Genomic DNA, 20,162 nt, shown 5'->3' with positions numbered 1-20,162 from the left:
CCACAATAACTTACACATTTGAATAGTTTCACGATGTACAGTACGTTAGAAAAATCTGGTAATAATTTACCTTTTACCATGCTATTTAGAAACAACAAAATCTTATAAAAATCCACTCAAATTTGGTTGTCTTTGCAAAAATCGATGTAAATACGTGTAAAATAGAGCAATGTTCATCATATTTTGATTATTATATTGTGAACTACGAAGGAACATATTGTTAAGCTCAAAGAAAAAATATATATTGTAGTTTTTATAAAAAGCAGGGGTGGCACACTTGCCCCTATGGCACACTTGCCACAAAGTCCGCTATCTTTACGAAAGTCTTCGCATCTTTACGAAATAACGTACTTTTCTAAAGCATCACAAAGTAACTTTTGAGTGTTGATGGTATTATAATCTTTGCGGATAAGTATGCTTTAATACATGAACTTTGAGTTCTGTTGTAAATTGAGCAAATATATTGCCACGTAAACTAGTCAACTTGCATGAAAATTGTCTGGAATCATTAAATAATGCAAATATCTCAAAAACGTGCTCTGATATTTTTGAAAACGGCTATGAACTTAGGAACCCTAGACCAAGTAGATAGCGGTATTTGATGGTTGAGACCAAACAAATGTTTCGCAGGGTATTCTTTCAGTTGCACTCTACAGGTTCTCATGATATGTTGCGGATTTAGATTGAGAGCGATAAGTGAGAGATAATACCTATCTCAATTTTAAATCAAATTGATGTTTTTTTCATTTTCTTAGCTGTCCGTCTTGATTAAAATCAACGTTTCGAATAACGTCAGTGATTTGGTTTTAATTTTATGTTTCTCTGTCCATAAGCGGCATTGACTTCTTTGATTTTTTGATCTATTCTAAAAACTAACGATGTTCAACTAAAATGCTCCCAATGATCCCCCCTTTTGAAAATGAATAATAATTTAAATGAACGGGGAAATGCCAAGCTATACCGTTACGTTGTTTGTCTGCTATGTCTAATTCTGTTTCTTCAAGATCGTGGACCAAATTATCAAGCAATCAATGGAAAATATGTTCAAGGTAATCATCTATTTCACTTTTCCAATATTTCAAATTGTGCCTTTTTACCTTTGTAGCAAGTGGTTCAGCCACAGACCCACGTCATTCAACAGCAAGTTCCGCAGCAGATTCAAATCCAATCACATGCTCAGCAGCATATAGCAACGGCAGCGGCTGGTGGTCAAGTTCAGCAAACCACAATTGTCGTTTGCGGCGTTGGAACCAACACAGCACCAGCCGTGGCAACTCTAGTGCAGGCTCCTTCTATCCAGGCTGGTCGATCGCAACCTGTAGTGAACATTTGCCCGAGTCCAAGCCAGCAACAAATTGTTAAAGCGATAGTGGCTAGTCCTTCGAATCAGAACATTATAACACAACAGTTAGCAGTAGCGCAGAACAATCCACAGCAACAGGTGTCAGTTGTTCTTACTACCCCGGTGACGACTATGTCGGCTAATCAAGTTCAACTTTCGCAGCCACAGATTGTGTCGATTCATCAATCTACGCCCCAGATCATTCAGAGTAGTCCTGCTGTAACGCAAGCTACAAATTCCATTGTACAAACGTTGGCAACTCAATCTCTACCCCAAGTGGTATCTGTCGCTCAGTTGGCCACAGTCGGAACGGTTATGACAACCGGAAGTGCTTTACAACAATCGCAGGTCGCTACCTTAACGACATCTGCTTTGAGGGCACAAAGAATAGTTGCCCCTCCTGGAACACTACAAGAAGTGGTTCTCCATCAACGATCAGGATCACAAAGTCCCACTGTCGTCAGCGTCAGTGGATTAGGCCAAGGTCTAACGCAAGCCCAGTTGCAGACAGCACAACTTCGTCTATCGATGGCTGGAGGTCAGCAGGTTTCCGGCGTAGTTGCAAAGGGAATATCGGTTGGAACAGTTACAAGCGCTGGAAAACCCATCAACACATCCCAAATACAATTTTACCGACAACAACCAATCCGACAGCAGCTAAAGGTTCTGCATCCAAATGCAGCTCAAGGAGGAACAACGGTTCTTCAACAAGCAACAGGTCAACCAACTTTGGTAAGCCCTGCCATCATCCAAGGAAATATAATCCAAACGGGGGCTGTAGGTCAGGCGGTTCAAGTGCAATCCGCTGGGCAGAAAGTTTCAGTTGCCACAGTTACTAGTTCTGCAGCAGCAGGCACTACAACGCAAGCCGGAACTATAGCCACAGTTCAGGTTGCACCTGGTCAACAGAGAACTCAGTTCATAAAACAGGTTGGTACAAAACAAATGATCACCCGACCAGTCACTGAAAGCGAGATGCAAATGATGATGAAACGGCAAATCATCAGCCAACAACATAAACAGCAACTCATGCCCCAGACACAGATTTTTGCTCCTGCCAATCTGCAAGTTCAACAGGCAGGAACATCTGGTCAACAAATTGCCACACTTGTAAAAACTTCTTCGGGAACGGTAGCAGCTACGGGAATGACATTGTCCCAAGTGAAACCGGGTCAACTGAAAACCATAAGCAATCAAAGCCAGGTTCGACAGCTTCAACTGCAGCAGCAAATTATTGCTGCCCAGCGTAAGAGCGGAAAAATGACCCAAATCACTCAAGTTGCGGGCAAAGCCGGTCAACCAACGCAACTGTTCGTACAAGGCCCGAAAAATCTTCCTGCCGGAACTGTAACTGTGCAGCAGATACAGCAAGTCATCCGCCATGCACAGCCGGCTTCCATTGCATCGGGTGGACAAATCGTCCTGGGGAAAACTAGTGTCGGCAGAGTCATTCCCGTGTCCGTATCGCAACAGGCCAATCAAAGACAAACAATTCAGGTATGATATTGATAAGTTACACGCCCGTGCATAAGTTTTGGGTCACCTCCTTAAACCGTAACAAGTTTTGGCCATATTCCATATTGTGATCACACGTCTAATTGAAAATCTCTATGGCTCATCCAAAAGGGAATTATAGGTATTTTTTAAATTTTGTTTTGCTGTTTTCCTCGTTTTCTTCTTTCTTCAAAGTTTCAAAACAATAAGACATTTGAATCATATTCTTACATTATTTGTAAAGCACTTGCAAAACTTCTGCGGAAAAAAAATCAATCAAACAGTCATCATCGCCATCAAAAATCATCATGCAAAAGTTCAGGGTCAATGAAATCTGTTCCACTTAGAATTGGGCCGTATCTTTTAGAAATTACTGTGGCGCCTCTATTTGTCATAGCGAAAAGCTTATCAGCAGCGTTTTGAACCACAGGGCTTTTTTGTTTTATTAACGTGAATTTTAACACGATTGCTACACACAAAATAATCCACATATCACTGTTACGTGAAAACATACGTGTTTTTTTTCATCGCAATTTTCACGTAGCACCAGTTTTCGCTCATGTTCCAGTAGCCCGCTAACACTGAAAAAAGATAAGTTTATACAAAGTAAGTTTGAAAACTTTAGCCGCTATACAATTCTAATCGACAAATAGCATCATACTGTGGACATATTTTTGTGTATTTACTCAACTTACCTTACTTTTTGAATTCGTGAGCGAGCTACATAAGCGGGTACTGGTACGTTGACGGTACTTGAATCTTAGGTAGCTCTGAAAGAACGCATGAACTAATGAACTTCATCCATTAATAAAAGTTTTACGTAACAGCTATATGAGTTTCCCGTAGCTTTTACGAAGTGTTTCAATAGATTCCAGATGCTTTTCCGTTCTTATCGGAATAAATTCATAGGTTTATTAAAAAAATAAATATAACGATATTTACTGTACTCAATATAAACAGGTGCGTTTTGAATAAAATATTCTGCAAAATATCCAGTGGAAGTTTATCCAGAATAGCAGTTCGTAGCCAAATCAAAATATTGGCTCATGTTCATGTTCTCAAAATCACTTGTTAATATTTTTTTTAAAGATTTCTACTATATCATTCAGTGTCCAATTACAATAAATTGAACATTATATCTGTAAAATGACACACAAGAAAAAAATCTGTAGTAAAAATTACTATTTTAGCTGACCATGCCCATTCTTGAAACTACCATGGAATTCCAGACCAATTTACTATGTTTACGGTACATCCCACCACATTACTGGTACATTTGACAGAAATAATTTAGAACAATCTGATTTCGACTACAGACATGGTAAAATCAAGCGTATTTCGTGTTTGTTGAAAATTTCCGGTGCGAGCGCCAAAATAGTAGTTTTTACTGCACATTTTGCGTGCACAAATGCTATAACTAACCGATTGACAAATTCACATGTCCAACGCTTATTTACCTTGAAAACAATTTGAAAAATGTTCTTGAAAAAAAACTAGCGCCCATCACCTTTGCATCCAAGCCTATCACTGAATGAAGGATTACGCAGATGTCAAAATGAATTTGAGTGCTTACGGGAGATTCACGTAAGAGCGATAGGTAACCGCAGTAACAATCACCGGATCTCCACTTGGTGATTATGTATGATCAGGTCATCATTACCATAGGTAAAGTGAGGATAAAATGAACTTGGAATGATCTACGTGATTTTTTTCCGGTAGCAATGACGTTTGGATTATTTTGAGTGTATGAACGAATAGTTTAAGTGCTATGAACTAATACATATAGATTATGTTTCGGCATATTTACTTTTTGTCACTTTCATCCACATTTTCTTCAATTCCAGCTCGTTTTTAAACACCTTGGACGATTTTCGAACTTTCGCCTTCATTATAGTCCAAAATCTTTCCACTGGACGTATTTCTGGTGAATCTGGGAGTTGGCGGTTTTTGGTACAAAAACAACGTTATTGTCTCTGTACCAATTCAACGTCGATCGCGCGTAATGGTATGATGCCAGATCCGGCCAAAATAATGTCTCGCCTCTGTGAGCCCGCAGGAAGGGCAACAGACGCTTCTGTCGGCACTCGGTGCGGTAAATTTCGCTGTTGATGGTACCCGTATACTACGGTACGGTTTACACAGTTTACCGCATTAGCATATGGCCGGCCAGAGCAAGTATTTTTTGGCGAATTTATCCATTTTTTTCTTCCTTATGTCTTCCGGAACATCAAATCTTGACTTAGCAACGTAGAACTCCAGCCCTGGTATCGGCTTTGCGTCTGCCTTGATTTGGTTTCGTCATCCATAACCACACATTTTGGTTTCGTTAACCACTCTCGATACAGCTTCCTTGCGCGGGATTTGGCCGCCGTGTTTAGTTGATCACGCCCTTTCGGACCTTCTATACACGAAGCTCAACTCGTTTCATGGTTTGCTGAACGAACCAGGCGGAACACTTGGCCTTCAGAGCCGTGTCGCGAATAGAAAGGTTCGGATTACGTTTGAAATAATCCAACACCTTCCGGGCCTTCACAAGGTCAGCTGTCTTCGATTTTCTTCCACTTCCAGCTCGGTCGTCTAAGACTCCTTAAAAGATTTTACCACCCGGGAGACAGTTGTATGGCAGTGCTGAAAAAGTTCGCATCACGATGCAGCTCACGAGTGTATACCAACGCATAACAAACATCACAGACTCGGGAACTGGCTAGGTGTGAGTAAGTCCGCACCCGTCTGCTCGGGAAAACATGTCAAAAGAAGTAGCAACAAGCTCAGGAGTGTTTACTCGCGAGTAACCGAGCAAGGTGTGATTTATTATGGTTTTGACAGACAAATTAATTGTATTACCATCATATCGACAGTAAACTACTTGTTTGTAGTCAAAAGCCCTTGAAAACCATAAATCTCGGAGGGGAAGCAGCTTTTTTCCCAAAAACACAATATGACTTTGAACAGCTCCGAACACGTTCGCGAATAACTTTTAGCTTCAGTTACTCGGGAGCCGACAAATGCGAGTAAACCAGCGCTCTGACGTTCGGGAGCGTTTGGATTTGTTTTTGTGCCAGTTCAGAAGAAGTGTTCGCTACTTTCCATCACTGTTGTATGGATGATTCCCAGTTGTCTTCCGATCCATCTCATGCTCGCAGTCGGATTTTCCATGACGTTGCGCATAATTCTCCGTCGATTTTCTTCTTGTTTCGATGCCATCTCAATAATCACTGAACCGATTGTTATGAAATTTTGCACATGTAAACAATACACTCCAATCTAGTTATACCCAGATTTTCATCAATTTTTACCCACGGACAAAAAAAGTTACACACGGATAAAAATGGTGCATTTTTTTAATACAAACCTTACTAGTACATCATTTACTTTAAAAAAAGCCATAAACTATTGAAATGAATCAAAAGCTATAGATAAGTTGTTAACAATAATTGTTTACATGCGGAACCCCAAGCTTTTGCACGATGACTTGAATTACTATTCTATGTATTTTGATTAATGTTTTATTATTATTTATGAACCTCTTAGCAAAGACAAACAGATGTAACACTTAGAACAAATCTCGATCAAAATCATAGTCACGGAGACATATACGCCCAATGCTAAAATCGGTGTGTTTGGCCGACAGGCCAACAGATGGCGGTAGTGTGTAAACGTCAAACACGAACAAAAACGACGCGAGCGCTGCAGGTGGCGAATAAGCCACCTACAATATTTTTGAATTGACCGTTAAAAAGGTGGTCGATGGACAATTATTTATTTATTTATTTATTTATATTTATTAATTTGCCATGTAAGGTTACACCTTTTTCAATTATTGCATTCCGAATTCATTTAGTGACGAGTAGTGAGAGTGTGACGTCTGTTTGTCTGTGCTCTTAGTAGCTGATATTTTTTCTCGACGCTTTTTTGTCGACGGATATTTGTTTTATGATTCCTGTTAACAATTCTCACGTCTTGACTTCATAGTACGCATCTAAACCACTCAAAATCATTCGATTTTCCCAGTATAATATGGATTCGATAAACTGTTTTCTATAGGGTTTCGTTCTGCTTCGTCGTAAGAGCTACTAATCGTCGTATCAAACTTAAAATGTTCCACTACGGCGGATATTCCAACTTACCTGCAACATAGATTCATTTAAAAATGTAATTTTGTGAAAGCTTTTATGATTCGTCCACCTGTACACCAAAAATGCAATGAAAATACTGTATTTCGATAAATAACTTCAGTTCAATTATCCACTTTACACTTTTTCACCGAAATCGCATGGACGAACACGATTTGAGAGAAATGCTTAGCGATCGACATCAGTCACACCACTTTCCAACACAAGTTTCTTCTCGCCCCCCTGTGTGACTTACATCGCCGGGCACTTATTTTCATTATGGAAAACCTTCGTACTTCTTCACTGATGGATTTCACTCCAATCACACGCCGTAAAACTTCAATAAATCTCAAAATTTTACGAAATTTCCTCAACCGCCGCGAATAATTGAGAATGTAAACAAAGTTCAATCCGTCGTACTGAGAAAAAAAAAAGTTTGTGCGCATCAATGTGTGCGCGACGCTCGACGTAAAAATACGGTTCCTTTGATTGTGTTGTTTTCGCTGTACTGTGAGCAAATGCCAGAATTGTACGGTCAAAAGTAATTGTGTTCATATGTTTGGGCTGAATTTTGATAAGAAACAATTAATTTTAAAGGAAATTAGTATATTCCATCATGCTGAAGGAATGGAGGGAGATGCCCGTAGATCTATATTTTCTAGTAAAACATTTTATTATAGCGTTGATGTATTGTGTTTTAGCCACTCAATACATCAAAGTGAGCCGTAAGTTGTGAGACGAATCTGGAAACTTATTGCGACTGAGTTGAAAACGATACGACGGATTGAGAATACGGTAAGGTGCATTATCTTTGCATTATTTCCAATGCTAAAGCCGTTTTGAGAAAGAATTGTTTGGCATCGGTTTGTATCAGCATCATTCACTGCAATACTGGGAAAATTGCAGTTCTCGCTGATCAATGCTTAATACGATGGATACTAGCACATCACCCTACTCTAATTATGAACCCCGCCTGTGTTCATAGATCGTTGCACGCTTGACCTAACCTCGAAACTCTATATAAAAAAAATGTCAACAATTCCAGCAGTGAATGTCAACTCCATATAAAAAAAATCTAAACAATTCCAGCAGTGAGTGTCAAAGAGCAGGACAGTCAATTGAGCGTGATGAAAGAGGGACAGAGAAGGATAATTTTTTGTGGCGTCACCATGCACTCTTCTATAATAGGAATGTTTTTGAATTTGACGTTTCCTATTATGAGCCCTCCATTTGATTCCTATGTTATAATCCACCTAGCTGTCGCGTTGGCTATTATTGACCCACCTGGAATTGCTAATTATGAACCCTCTCGTGGGTTTTCGTTTACAAAACTGCTTAAATAACAGTATTTTGGCACTCCAGACAAAATATTTTTCCTGAAACTGTTGCTAGGAATACAAATAAAGTTCCCGGTGGATGTTCCCAAAAGTTCAAGTGTTATTTTTATGCTTTTCTGTAGGGCATCCATAATACGCCAAGAGCAATGAGAATATATAACGAGGTGTGGAAAAGACAGTTAGTATGGGTGAAATCCGTGCACGGTGCAAAATGATTCACAACTACAAGCGAGTGAGCTCCCATAAGAAGCCGTGTAAATTAGTGACGTAGTTTTTGTGTTTACGTTTTTTCTCCCTATTAATCCATAGCCATTGCTTCTTCTTCCACACCTTGGTATATATTCTCATTGCGCCAAGGGTCCAAAACCGGCAGGCAGAGTCTATATACAGAGAGTTGCCCGAGGAGACTTCTTTGAATGGTTGTTCTTCTTCGTCTTCGGAAATAGACCCTATCTGTTTTGCTGGTCTGCTCGATAGGTAGACGGTTTGTCAGTTCGGTAGGTAGAATTGGTTTCACTCTTCGTGCAACTAAAAGTCCTCCTAATGCGGTAACACAAAACTATCAAAGAACACATAGCAACGATTATATAAATCACCGCGGACCTAGCAAGAAAAATCTATCATTGGCACCGCATTTCTTGTGAAAAATCTTACCGCATTTGGTGTTCCCGCAGTTGATATTTGCATTTCAAACGCACACAGCAATATCGTGGTCGGGTACGATGATACATTATGCCCAGGGAAGTCAAGGAAATTTCCATTACGAAAAGATCCTGGACCGACCGGTAATTGAACCCAGACACTTTCAGCTTGGCTTTGCTTAGTAGCCGCGGACTCTAACCACTTGGCTAAGGAAGGCCTCATGGGCTACCTTGTTTTCCGTATTGTCCGCCAAAATGTTGCTAGTGCTATTCAAAGAATATAAGAGTGTCTGGGTCTATTGGCAAAACCATTTTTCATCAAGAACTGGCATCTTTTGAAAAAGGGTCTATTTCTGTTTATGCGTTATGGTCATGGTCGTTATGTTAAATGACCATATGTCAAACGAGCCTTTGCCAAATGATCCGCTTCTATGTTCTCAGTATAATTTTTGAAAAATGTCTCACTTTCGAGTAGAAATTTAATAAACAAAAAAAATGATCAAACTGGGTACCTACGAAACATAATTACCGTCAAGCTACCATTCACCGTGCATTTAAGAAAAAAATTTACCTCAAAAAACTATATCAGAGTGGCCACCGAACCGGGAAAAAACGGGAAAAGCGGGAAAAAGACGGGAATTTGAATCCATCGGGAAAACCCGGGAATTTGAGATGATCACCGGGAAAACCATATTGAACGAACATCTACAAGCTCTAAATTTACTAACTACCAAAAACAAGTTGTAAAAAGTACCATAAAGTACCATTGCCATTGAGCATCTGTAATCTTGGGAAAATAACATTTAAACAGAAGTGATTTGTTTTTTTTGTAGGAATAGTTTACTTCGCTACACTTATCTTAGAAATGTTATGTTATGTTGTTAATGTTATGAAGAACAAAATCGAAAGATTATAAATTAAAATACTTTAAACAGGGTAATAGGATGCACAAAAGGGGCATACCTGCATTTATAAATGAAAATGGAATGGTTTTCGTATGTCACAAGTTGGCTTGATAACGGGATGACCGATTTAAACAATTCTTTCACTTTTGTTTTCTTCAAGGGGGCATATAGTATCTTCGTACCTGCCACACGATATACGCATGCAAAAATGGTCATTGGCATAGTAAGCTCTCAGTTAATAACTGTGGAAGTGCTCATAAGAACACTAAGCCGAGAAGCAGGCTCTGTCCCAGTGGGGACGTAACGCCAGAAAGAAGAAGATTAAAACCGGGAAAATTTTGAAAATTATACCGGGAAAACCGGGAATTTCAAAATGGATATTTGGTGGCCACCCTGCTATATAACTTTTCCAAATAATTTGGAGCGTACTACAATACCTCTAAGTAGCGTGCAATTATATAATAATTCAGGGAAAAATCTAAAACTAGGGATGCATAACAAAAAAATACTCAAAAATTATGTTTGAAAATGTCATGTTAAGGTCGCCTCGTACCGTTCTATGTCACCATTTACCGTGCACACTTCACCGTGCGTATCGTTTTCGTCATGATTTTATTTTGTATCTTGCAGAAACGTTGTTGATGGTGCAACTTTGTTGCTAGTAGTATGCACACTCATTTTTAAAGTACTCAAATCTTCTTTTACAATAAAAACCATAAAAAGTTCAAAAATAGGCTACATTATGATTTTTAAATTAAAATCGTTGTAGGAGGATTGACTGTATTGTCCAAACCATTCTATACTCACTCAGAAACTAAATATGAAGTAGTTTAATGACGACATAACAATAAATCTAATATTACCGAATAATTTCATGTCTTTTATACTAATGCACGGTAATAGCACGTAATAGGAACCATATATATATATTGAAAACGATCCATTCACCGTGCATTTGGGTTTCGACTGAAACACAATAAAAATTATAATTTGCATAAAATCTCATTGCTCATACGATGAAATACATCTTACTCATAGTATCCACAGTGAAAACCTGTTGAAATTTTGAAAAATTTCATACTCTATCGTTAAAATGAAAAATGTGAATTTTTGGCGTTTCTACTAAGAGTGTTGAAAAATTTCATTATCAAACAGAATTCACATGATTTTGACTAGAGATGTACCGAATAGCACTATTACAGTCAATCTGGCCACACGGTCGGATATTGCACGCGCCTCATTTCGTTCACTTTTGCAACGTAAATTTCGTCGTGTTTTCGATAGTGTAAAGGCCCAGATACATTCGCGTTGGATTTCTTAGTCACTTGAATGTCCCCGGAAAGTCCGGGATACAAATAAGATGTGACTACAACAAGTCACATAGAATCGCAGCTAATTCTAATGACCACGAAGAATCTACCCCTGAGTGTCCGAAGCGTCAAAAAATGAGTCACCCTGAACTCACGACTTCCACTCAGTCAACCCACTGTAATATGAGTGCCGTCTGTCACAACAATATCTACAACAGACTGCCCAATGATGTCGGGGACACTTATGACAACACACCCCAAAACCAGCTATTACCGCCGGGGCCCTCCGAACCCAAAAAGTTCAGATGCCCACCAATAACGGTCACTGGGAAAAGTACAAAGGAACTTCGCCAATTCTTCTCAACGGAGAATGTGCCTCAAGACAAGTACCAAATGAAGGTGATCAAAAACGGTGTTCAGCTCATTCTTGGAAGTAAACAATACTTCCACCAAACGATTTCTAGTCTGAAACAAAACGGAATGCAGTTCTACAGTTATGTCCCAGCGGAAGAAATACCTGTGAAGATCATACTTTCGGGTTTATCGATGTATGACCTCGAAGAACTCAAAGAAGAACTGAACAGTAATAACATTTCTCCAAAAGAAGTGAAAGTGTTCTCTGTGAAGAAGAACGGTGTGGAAGACAATGTTCTGTACATGCTACATTTCGAGAAGGGTACAGTGAAATTGCAAGAACTAAGAAAAGTTAGATCGCTCTTTAACGTCATCGTTAGATGGCGACCCTATGTGAAGAATAAAAGTGACGTCGTACAATGCCATCGTTGTCAACGATTCGGTCACGGAAAGACCAATTGCAACATGAACCCCTTGTGTGTTAAATGTGGAGAGAGGCACGCAATCACACAGCAAATTTTCGAGGTTGTCCTGCCAGGAAGACATACCTGAAGTCAATTGAAGATCGTGTCACTGTGAAGAGAAAATCCCAGAATCCGTATTCTTCTCCGCAGGGACAATCCCTGCTGTCTCCTAGCGTCGAACATCATCGTCAACCACAATAACAACGGCCGTCCGCGATACTCCGATGTGGTTCGTAATAGCGAAGCCGGTGGTAGTGGAATGGACCCTGATCTATTCTCTATATCGGAATTTCTGAGCTTGGCCCGCGATATGTTTCACCGTCTGCAAGGGTGCAGAAACAAAATGGAACAATTCTCAGCTCTATCTGAGTTGATGCTAAAATACGTCTACAATGCCTAATCACGCTAAACTAAAAATGCTTAACTGGAACGGAAGGTCTATTCTGCGAAAATATCTCGAATACTTCGATTTCCTTCACCGGCATGGTATTGACGTGGCTGCTGTTTCGGAGACGTGGTTGAACTCGCACAACTCTTTTATCCATCCGAACTTCTGCTGTTTGCGTGCGGACAGACAGCGTGAAAATGCAGAGAGGGGAGGCGGAGTTATGTTGACGGTTAGAAAGGGACTGTTGTTCAAGCAAATTGAACTTTGTACTAAAGTCATCGAAGCAATCGGAATCCTCGTGGTCTGTAATGGAACATTGATGAAGATCGTCGCAGCATACTTTCCGGGTGCACGGCACAGAGGAGAGTGGCAGCATTTTCGTAACGACCTTAGGATGCTGTCAGCTGGTGATATTCCCACATTTGTCATTGGCGATTTTAACGCTCGCAGTCGTCAATGGAACTGCAGCCGAGGTAACAAGGCCGGTACTCAACTGCTACAAATGTCAGTATCAGAGAATTTTTTCATCCACGCTCCAGACGCACCTACCTTTCATCCCACGGGCAGAGGGCAGTCGTCTACCCTTGATTTGGTTTTATCCAATAACATAGTGGATATGTCAAGACCCATCGTTATCAACGAATTATCTTCCGACCACCTACCAGTGGTATTCACTGTCGACTCCACACCTTCGACCGACGTTTCCGACAATACTAAATATTGCTATGTTCGTGCCAACTGGTCCAGATTCCAGAGAATTGTCAACGATAGCATCGATCTTACAGCGCCAATTGTTCTGGAGATCAACGACATCACATCTGTAGATGGCGCAGTCGAGTTCTTCAGCGATACTATTCTTCATGCGGAATGTCTTTCCGTTCCCAAGCTACCTATTCGGCCATACGATGTTCCAGAAATATCGCAGCATACCAGAAACTTAATTCGCCTTCGCAATCGGCGCCGGCGGCAGTGGATACGGTCGAAAGATCCGTTCTACAAGGTAATCGTGGATGCGCTCAACAAACGAATTCGTGAAGAATGTGCCCAGTCCCGCTTTCATAAGTTTGGGGAAGTCATCAGCAATGTGAACTTCGTTGAAGTTAAAATGTGGAAATCTCCAGAGCACTACGTAAAAACACCAAATACACTCCTCCACTGCGACATGGTGATCTCCTAGTTGCTTCATCCCAAGGAAAAGCAGAACTACTAGCTGAAAGCTTTGCTGCAGCACACAACAATACTGCAGTTAGTGATAATGCCACGGTAACAGCAGTAGCGGAATCAATCCGCGAGATCAACGAATCACCCAACTAGTTTGGTGCAGCCTGTCTGGTAAGACCGAAAGAAGTTCAACTACTAATCAATAATCTCAAGAACAAGAAGGCTCCTGGTCGTGATAAACTATGCAACCATCTACTGAAGAAGATACCGCGCAAAGCTGTTATCCTGTTAGCTAGGATCTTTACGGTCTGCTTACAGCTGTGCTATTTCCCAACCGTTTGGAAACATGCTGTGGTCGTTCCTGTTCCAAAAGCTAGGAAGGATATTACTAATGCTGGCAACTACAGGCCTATCAGTCTGCTTCCTGCTCTAAGTAAACTGTTAGAACGCGTAATCCTCTCTAGAATGGAACGGCATATAGAGGCAACCCATGTGGTTCCAGATGAACAATTTGGATTTAAGCGTGGACATTCAACGAACCATCAGCTCGTGCGGTTGGTGAGTCAAGTTAAATCCGGGTTTTCCAACAAACAATCGTCAGGAATGATTCTATTGGATATTGAGAAAGCGTACGATTCTGTGTGGCAGGATGCCGTTCTCCACAAAATGTTAGCTGCTGGTTTTCCAATGTACCTAATAAAAATCGTCCAATCGTTCATCAAAAATCGCTTTTTCGAAGTTAATGTCAACGGTGCGGCGTCGGATCGTAGAAACATTCCCCACGGAGTTCCGCAGGGCTCTGTTCTCAGCCCAATCCTATACAACATCTTCACCGCTGATGTTGTTATGGTCGATGGAGTACTCTATTTCATCTTCGCCGATGACACTGCATTCGTCGCAACTGATTCAGATCCTACAATAGTAATCACAAAGTTGCAAGCCGCACAAAACGCCATTGAAGGATACCAACGCAAATGGAAAATGAAGATCAACCCAATCAAAACCCAAGCAATTTTCTTCTCTAACCGTCGCAGTCCGAGACACTTACCGCAACGTAAAATTATTGCGGGGGGGCTCGAAGTAGAATGGTCAACAGAAGTAAAATATCTGGGGTTGATCCTACATCAGAAGCTGAAATTTGGTATTCATACCCAGAAGTCGCTCCAAAAGTGCGACAAACTTGTTAAATGTTTATACTCGCTAATCTGTCGTCGCTCTCGCCTGAATACATCCAACAAACTGCTGCTCTACAAAGCCATCATCCGTCCAACGATTACCTACGGTTTTCCAGCTTGGTGCAATTGTGCGAGAACCCATCGCAGGAAACTACAAACCAAACAAAATCGACTGCTGAAAATGATACTAGAACTGGACCCATACTACCACACAGAAGCCTTGCATAGGCTAGCCGGAATCAACACAATCGAGGACTGGATCAACGGCCTGCTACCCAAATTCTGGAATAGCTGCAATCTTTCCGCAAATCCATTGTTACAAACTATTCGGCGCCCTCTGTGATATTAGTACATTAAGAAAAATTTTCCTTTAACTATCCCATTTTCTTTAAGCAATTACCCTGGGCTTGGGATTATATTTTCCAGGGAGCGATGAATTTTGATAATTGATCGCTTTTGTTAGTAGTTTTGATTAGATGTTGGGTGAATTTCAAAGCAATGGCAACCTTTTTATTACAAAATTTAGATTTTATCTTCTGACCTAAAAATTCTGGTTAAACTACTGTACTATGCAGTTGGGCTGCACTAGGCTATCACTCATCAAAATTACTTTCACTTCGGGAAAATATAATTTCAAACTGGCGAGAAGATTACGAACTGAGGGTGGGTTAGGAGCACAATCAGACCCTTGAATGTGCAATGTGGGGTAGTAATTGGGAATGCCATTGACGGTTTGTAATCTTCTACGAGGTTTTCGAAAACCAACAGGGCGCGTGCACCGGGTTGCGGATAGGAGCAAAGGGAGATCAATAACATCTACCTAAAATAATAGGGCAACAAGCCGTTCCATGATTAGGTAATGTTTAGCGATCTTCTATGGTGTTCTAGTACTATAAAATTCTTCACTCACTGGGAATTTTGGCCTTGATAATATCAATAGTGATAAAAACATAAAATAATACCTAATACATAATAAGTACAATGTAGCTTCAATGTAGTAATAAATGAAATAAAATCAATTTTCTATACTTGACAAGGTTTTGAAGACAATCAATGAGTGAAAGAACTACCTATTAGAAAAGCCACATCAGCTAAGGCTATACATATACAAATGTTGGTCATAGGGTCATGGCGAGCATTCGGTATGTATGTCTATGACTGATTTTTTTCTAATAGGGGCACTAGAAGACCACGCGGACAATTTCGAAACAAATTATTTTTATACATCGGTCTTACGAAAGGCTCAGCTATGCTGCAAAGTCATTTTAAAAGCTATTCATTACTACTGTTTAATTGTTTATAATTCTAACAAAACTACATAATTAACTCATTACTAATCACTGTTCCTATATTCTCTTTTTCTCTCCTTCTTATCTGTTGCATGATTATGATCATCACTAATATAATGCATGAGCATGCACAATAAGAATAATTTCAGGATTGAAAGCAGTACATGGATACCTGGATAGAATAGCTTCGAAAAGGGTGCTCAAAATATAATATTTCTGATCAGGGAAGTATTATTATAAAGGGTATGTAACATTTTTCCATTATTAACACTTAGATCACACAAACAAATGAACTAATAATATCAAATATTTTTATATAAATCAGCATCGTCAATCAGTGCAAAAACAGATAAAGTTTGTAAAGTTATCACCACAGACAAACAGACGTCACACTCTCATCATTGTCCATCGACCACCTTTTAAACGGTCGATTCAAAAATATGGTAGGTGGCCAATCCGCCACCCGCAGCGCTCGCATCGTTTTTGTTCGCGTTTGACGTTTGCACACTACCGCCATCTGTTGGCCCGTCGGCCAAATACAATAATTTTAGCATTGGGCGCACATGTTCTCGTGACTATGATTTTGATCGAGATTTGTTCTAAGTGTTACGTCTGTTTGTCTGTGTTATCACCATCGATTGAATTGCGCTCTGTATAGTAATGTTCAATCTGTATCAAAATCTCCTAAAGCGTCGCATTGTGCCATCAGCAGCCCTTAGCATCACTCTCATATCACAGACAAACAGACGTCACACTCTCATCATTGTCCATCGACCACCTTTTAAACGGTCGATTCAAAAATATGGTAGGTGGCCAATCCGCCACCCGCAGCGCTCGCATCGTTTTTGTTCGCGTTTGACGTTTGCACACTACCGCCATCTGTTGGCCCGTCGGCCAAATACAATAATTTTAGCATTGGGCGCACATGTCCTCGTGACTATGATTTTGATCGAGATTTGTTCTAAGTGTTACGTCTGTTTGTCTGTGCTCATATTGTTATTTTTTTTTTATTCTCAATTTACTTATATTCTAATTGGAGCTCATTTCGCCATTGGGCATCACTTGAGCGAGGATCAATTGGAATGTTGTGCTAGAGCACAACGCCTAAATTCACACTATTTTATTACCTAATCTATTTTTAGATCTGATGCTACGCTGTCTCTTTGCGCTCTCTACTTTTCGCAGGTAGAACGAAGAGCACGCAGGGATGCTTTATCAGTCCAAGAGAGGTCCATTTGTTCATAGCCGTTGGTCGATTGCCGTGTTAATCCGGGTACAGTTGAGCATTCGCTCAGAGAAGGGTCAGATGTCAGTCCGCTTTCAGACAGCCGTGATTGTTGGACGGATGTTCTTGAGTGGACTGACGAAGTTTTTTTTTGTTGAAAGGGCTGGGAATCAAACCCATGACCATCCGCTTATAAAGCGAACGTGTAGCCAACTACGCCACATTGCCCCCCTATTGTTATTATTTTGTTGTTTATAAAATTTCTAGAAAGCGATCAGCATATTCTTTCTTACTTGTACAATGACCGATCTATTTGGAATTTTAATAAGTCAAATCTAACTTCAAAACTCAAATTAAATTGCTTTCAGCACATTTACATTTTGCAGCATTAATCGCATTACTGTGTCAAGTCTTCTCCATTCCCTATACCCTACCCCAACCCTTCTTATCCTTTCCGATGGTGTTCAAGTGGTCCGCATAGACTATTACGGCCATTACCTATCCCTTCCCCCGGCTTTGGACTGACTTGCGCTCTCATTGCCCCACCAAACGCTGCAAAATGAAAATGAAACTATCCCATTTTCTTTAAGCAATTACAAAGGTTTTTTTTTGTTATAGTTTTCCTTTAAAGTTGAATCCATATTTATAGACCCTAAACTAAATTAACTATACATGAACTACTTTACTGTTGAAAGGATCTCCAAATCTCAGTGTATGAATAATGTATGAAACTATCTAAAGAAACAATCAATAAAATGAAATGAAAAAAAAATGAAATGAATAGCACTATTCGGCTTTCGGCCGAATACTGAATAGGGGTAGTCGGGGCGGTTTGGCCAATGGGGTGGAATGAGCACCCCTTGAAAACTGCATACATTCTGTAAATTTCATCTGAAATAACATGCAACCCCAAAGCTGATTAGGAAATAAAGCAATAGGCATGTTATAAGTCAGTGTTCGAAACTCAAATAAAAATAAATAAATAATGTTCGAAAAAACTGCCCATATTGCCCCGAATGGCTCTTTTGAATTTCATCATTTCAGAATAATGATGTTTGACTGTTAGAATGTTCCTTAAAAATTATATCTTCTTGCACGAAGTGTATATAAATACTAATAATTTTCAAGGGTAGTAACAAAATAATTGAATTTTTAGATTATATGAGATTATTTTGCAATCAAAAATGGGGTGCTCATATCACCCCATCAGTAAAAAATCGACTCAAAAAATGACAAATTTTGAAAAATCAATCATTCATCCGTGAACTTTATAAGACAAAGGAAATCATGCGGATCTAGTGTGTTCATCTAAAAATTGTTGGAAATCATGCAAACATTCGAAAAATTCATAATATTTTCAGCACTTTTATCAACTTTTCCTTAAGGTGGCCAAACTGCCCTACTTTCCCCTAGTTGAGAAATTATTATTCGGCCAAACGAATATTCGGCCGAACATTCGGCCGAATAATGACTCAATATTCGGCCGAATAAAACCGTTAATTTCGGTCGAATAACACCTAGTTTTTAAACAGGGATAGCTTCCACGGTGAAGAATTGTTCGGAATGATCGTTTTAAGCTTTTGAAACCGTGTGAAGAAAAAACAAAAGTCAAAAGCTCTGAGGATTTATATTTCTAAAGTAAGGGATTTGTATCTTTTTGATTGCAGTTTTGATCCATTTAACTTTTTAAGGAACTAGGTTAATACGCCGCTTTATTTCTCATCTCACTTCTGGAAGTGCTTCATATTAATTAGAGCAAATACATCGCATAGGGTCGGTGTTCCCTTAGTAGACAGTCCCCTATATTCGCACTAGTAGCTTTTTACGACCGTTTTTCTATAAATCGTTGCAAAATATTTTTTGACATGAATGTCAGGAGTTATTTATCTAAGTACCATTGATTCACAGATCAATTTTGTTCAAGAAATGATTTTTTGCTTAAAATTCTAGCTCCCTTGCACCTTTAGTACACCTACTGTTCCTATAGTAGAGAAACTTTGTTTTTTTTTGAATAGACATACGACTTTGATTTTTTTGTTTTGCCTGCGCCGTAAAGCTATTGGAACAGGAATTAGAAATAGCGCTACTATAGTCACATGTGTTCCTATAGGCACAAGCGATGCAAAAGTTTGAATTTTCGTTGTTTCCATATTTTTTACAAAACCAAGGTGAAAAGCACTTTCAGTTTACGTAAAAATAATGCCACAATACAATCCATGCAATATGAGTGAAGTATTGAATGGCTTGTATATTGAGCAGCATCGCAATGCCGTAGAACGGAAAAATTCTCACATTTTTAAACATTTAGTATCAAACTCCATCCATGGAATCCACCAAAGGGAAAATTTGATGTATTTAGGGGTACCGGGGGCAGTATGGACACCCGGGGCAGAATGGACACCCCATGTATCTTTACATAAGCGAATACTTTTACACTTTAAACACAGAGAAACAGACGTAACACTTAGAACAAATCGCGATCAAAATCATAGTCGCGAAAACAAGTACGCCCAATGCTAAAAACACTGTAGTTGGCCGATGGACCAACAGGTGGCGGTAATGTGTGAACGTCAAACACGAACAAAAACGACGCGAGCGCTGCGGATGGTCGATTGACCACCTACAAGATATTCGAATCAATCGTTAAAAAGTTGGTCGATGAACAGCGATGAGAGTGTGACGTCTGTTTGTCTGTGCTTTAAATGCAAACAATATTTCAGTTGCCTGTCGGAGGAGTAAATTATCCTCTAATATTTCAGAAAAAATGTTCAAAACATTGATTTTAAATAGAAAAATTGAGCATGTTCTTATTTGGTTCGAAAATTATAACATTCACACCTCACCAGCCCTCACTCCGGAAGCACTGATGATGATAAAGACGCTTTTTACGCGCAGCTTGAACGCGAGTACGACAGTTGCCCAAGCCACGACGTCAAAATCATCATAGGAGATCTAAACGCTCAGG

At 39.8% G+C, this 20,162-nt stretch overlaps 1 protein-coding gene across 4 annotated transcripts in view; it reads left to right on the top strand.

The window, feature by feature from the left end:
• The window catches only part of LOC5570719 (helicase domino), a 74,730-nt gene that overhangs the window by 49,293 nt on the left and 5,275 nt on the right, over window positions 1-20,162 (top strand). For all 4 annotated transcript variants that reach the window (XM_021843865.1, XM_021843863.1, XM_021843866.1 and 1 more), the window contains one exon: window positions 1,106-2,839. In XM_021843865.1, coding sequence (XP_021699557.1) covers window positions 1,106-2,839 — 1,734 coding nt within the window. The remainder of the gene's footprint in view (window positions 1-1,105; window positions 2,840-20,162) is intronic.

The sequence above is a fragment of the Aedes aegypti genome, chromosome 2 (genome assembly GCF_002204515.2).
Source record: "Aedes aegypti strain LVP_AGWG chromosome 2, AaegL5.0 Primary Assembly, whole genome shotgun sequence".
NCBI lineage: Eukaryota > Metazoa > Arthropoda > Insecta > Diptera > Culicidae > Aedes > Aedes aegypti.
This window is presented reverse-complemented; position numbering and strand designations above follow the sequence as displayed.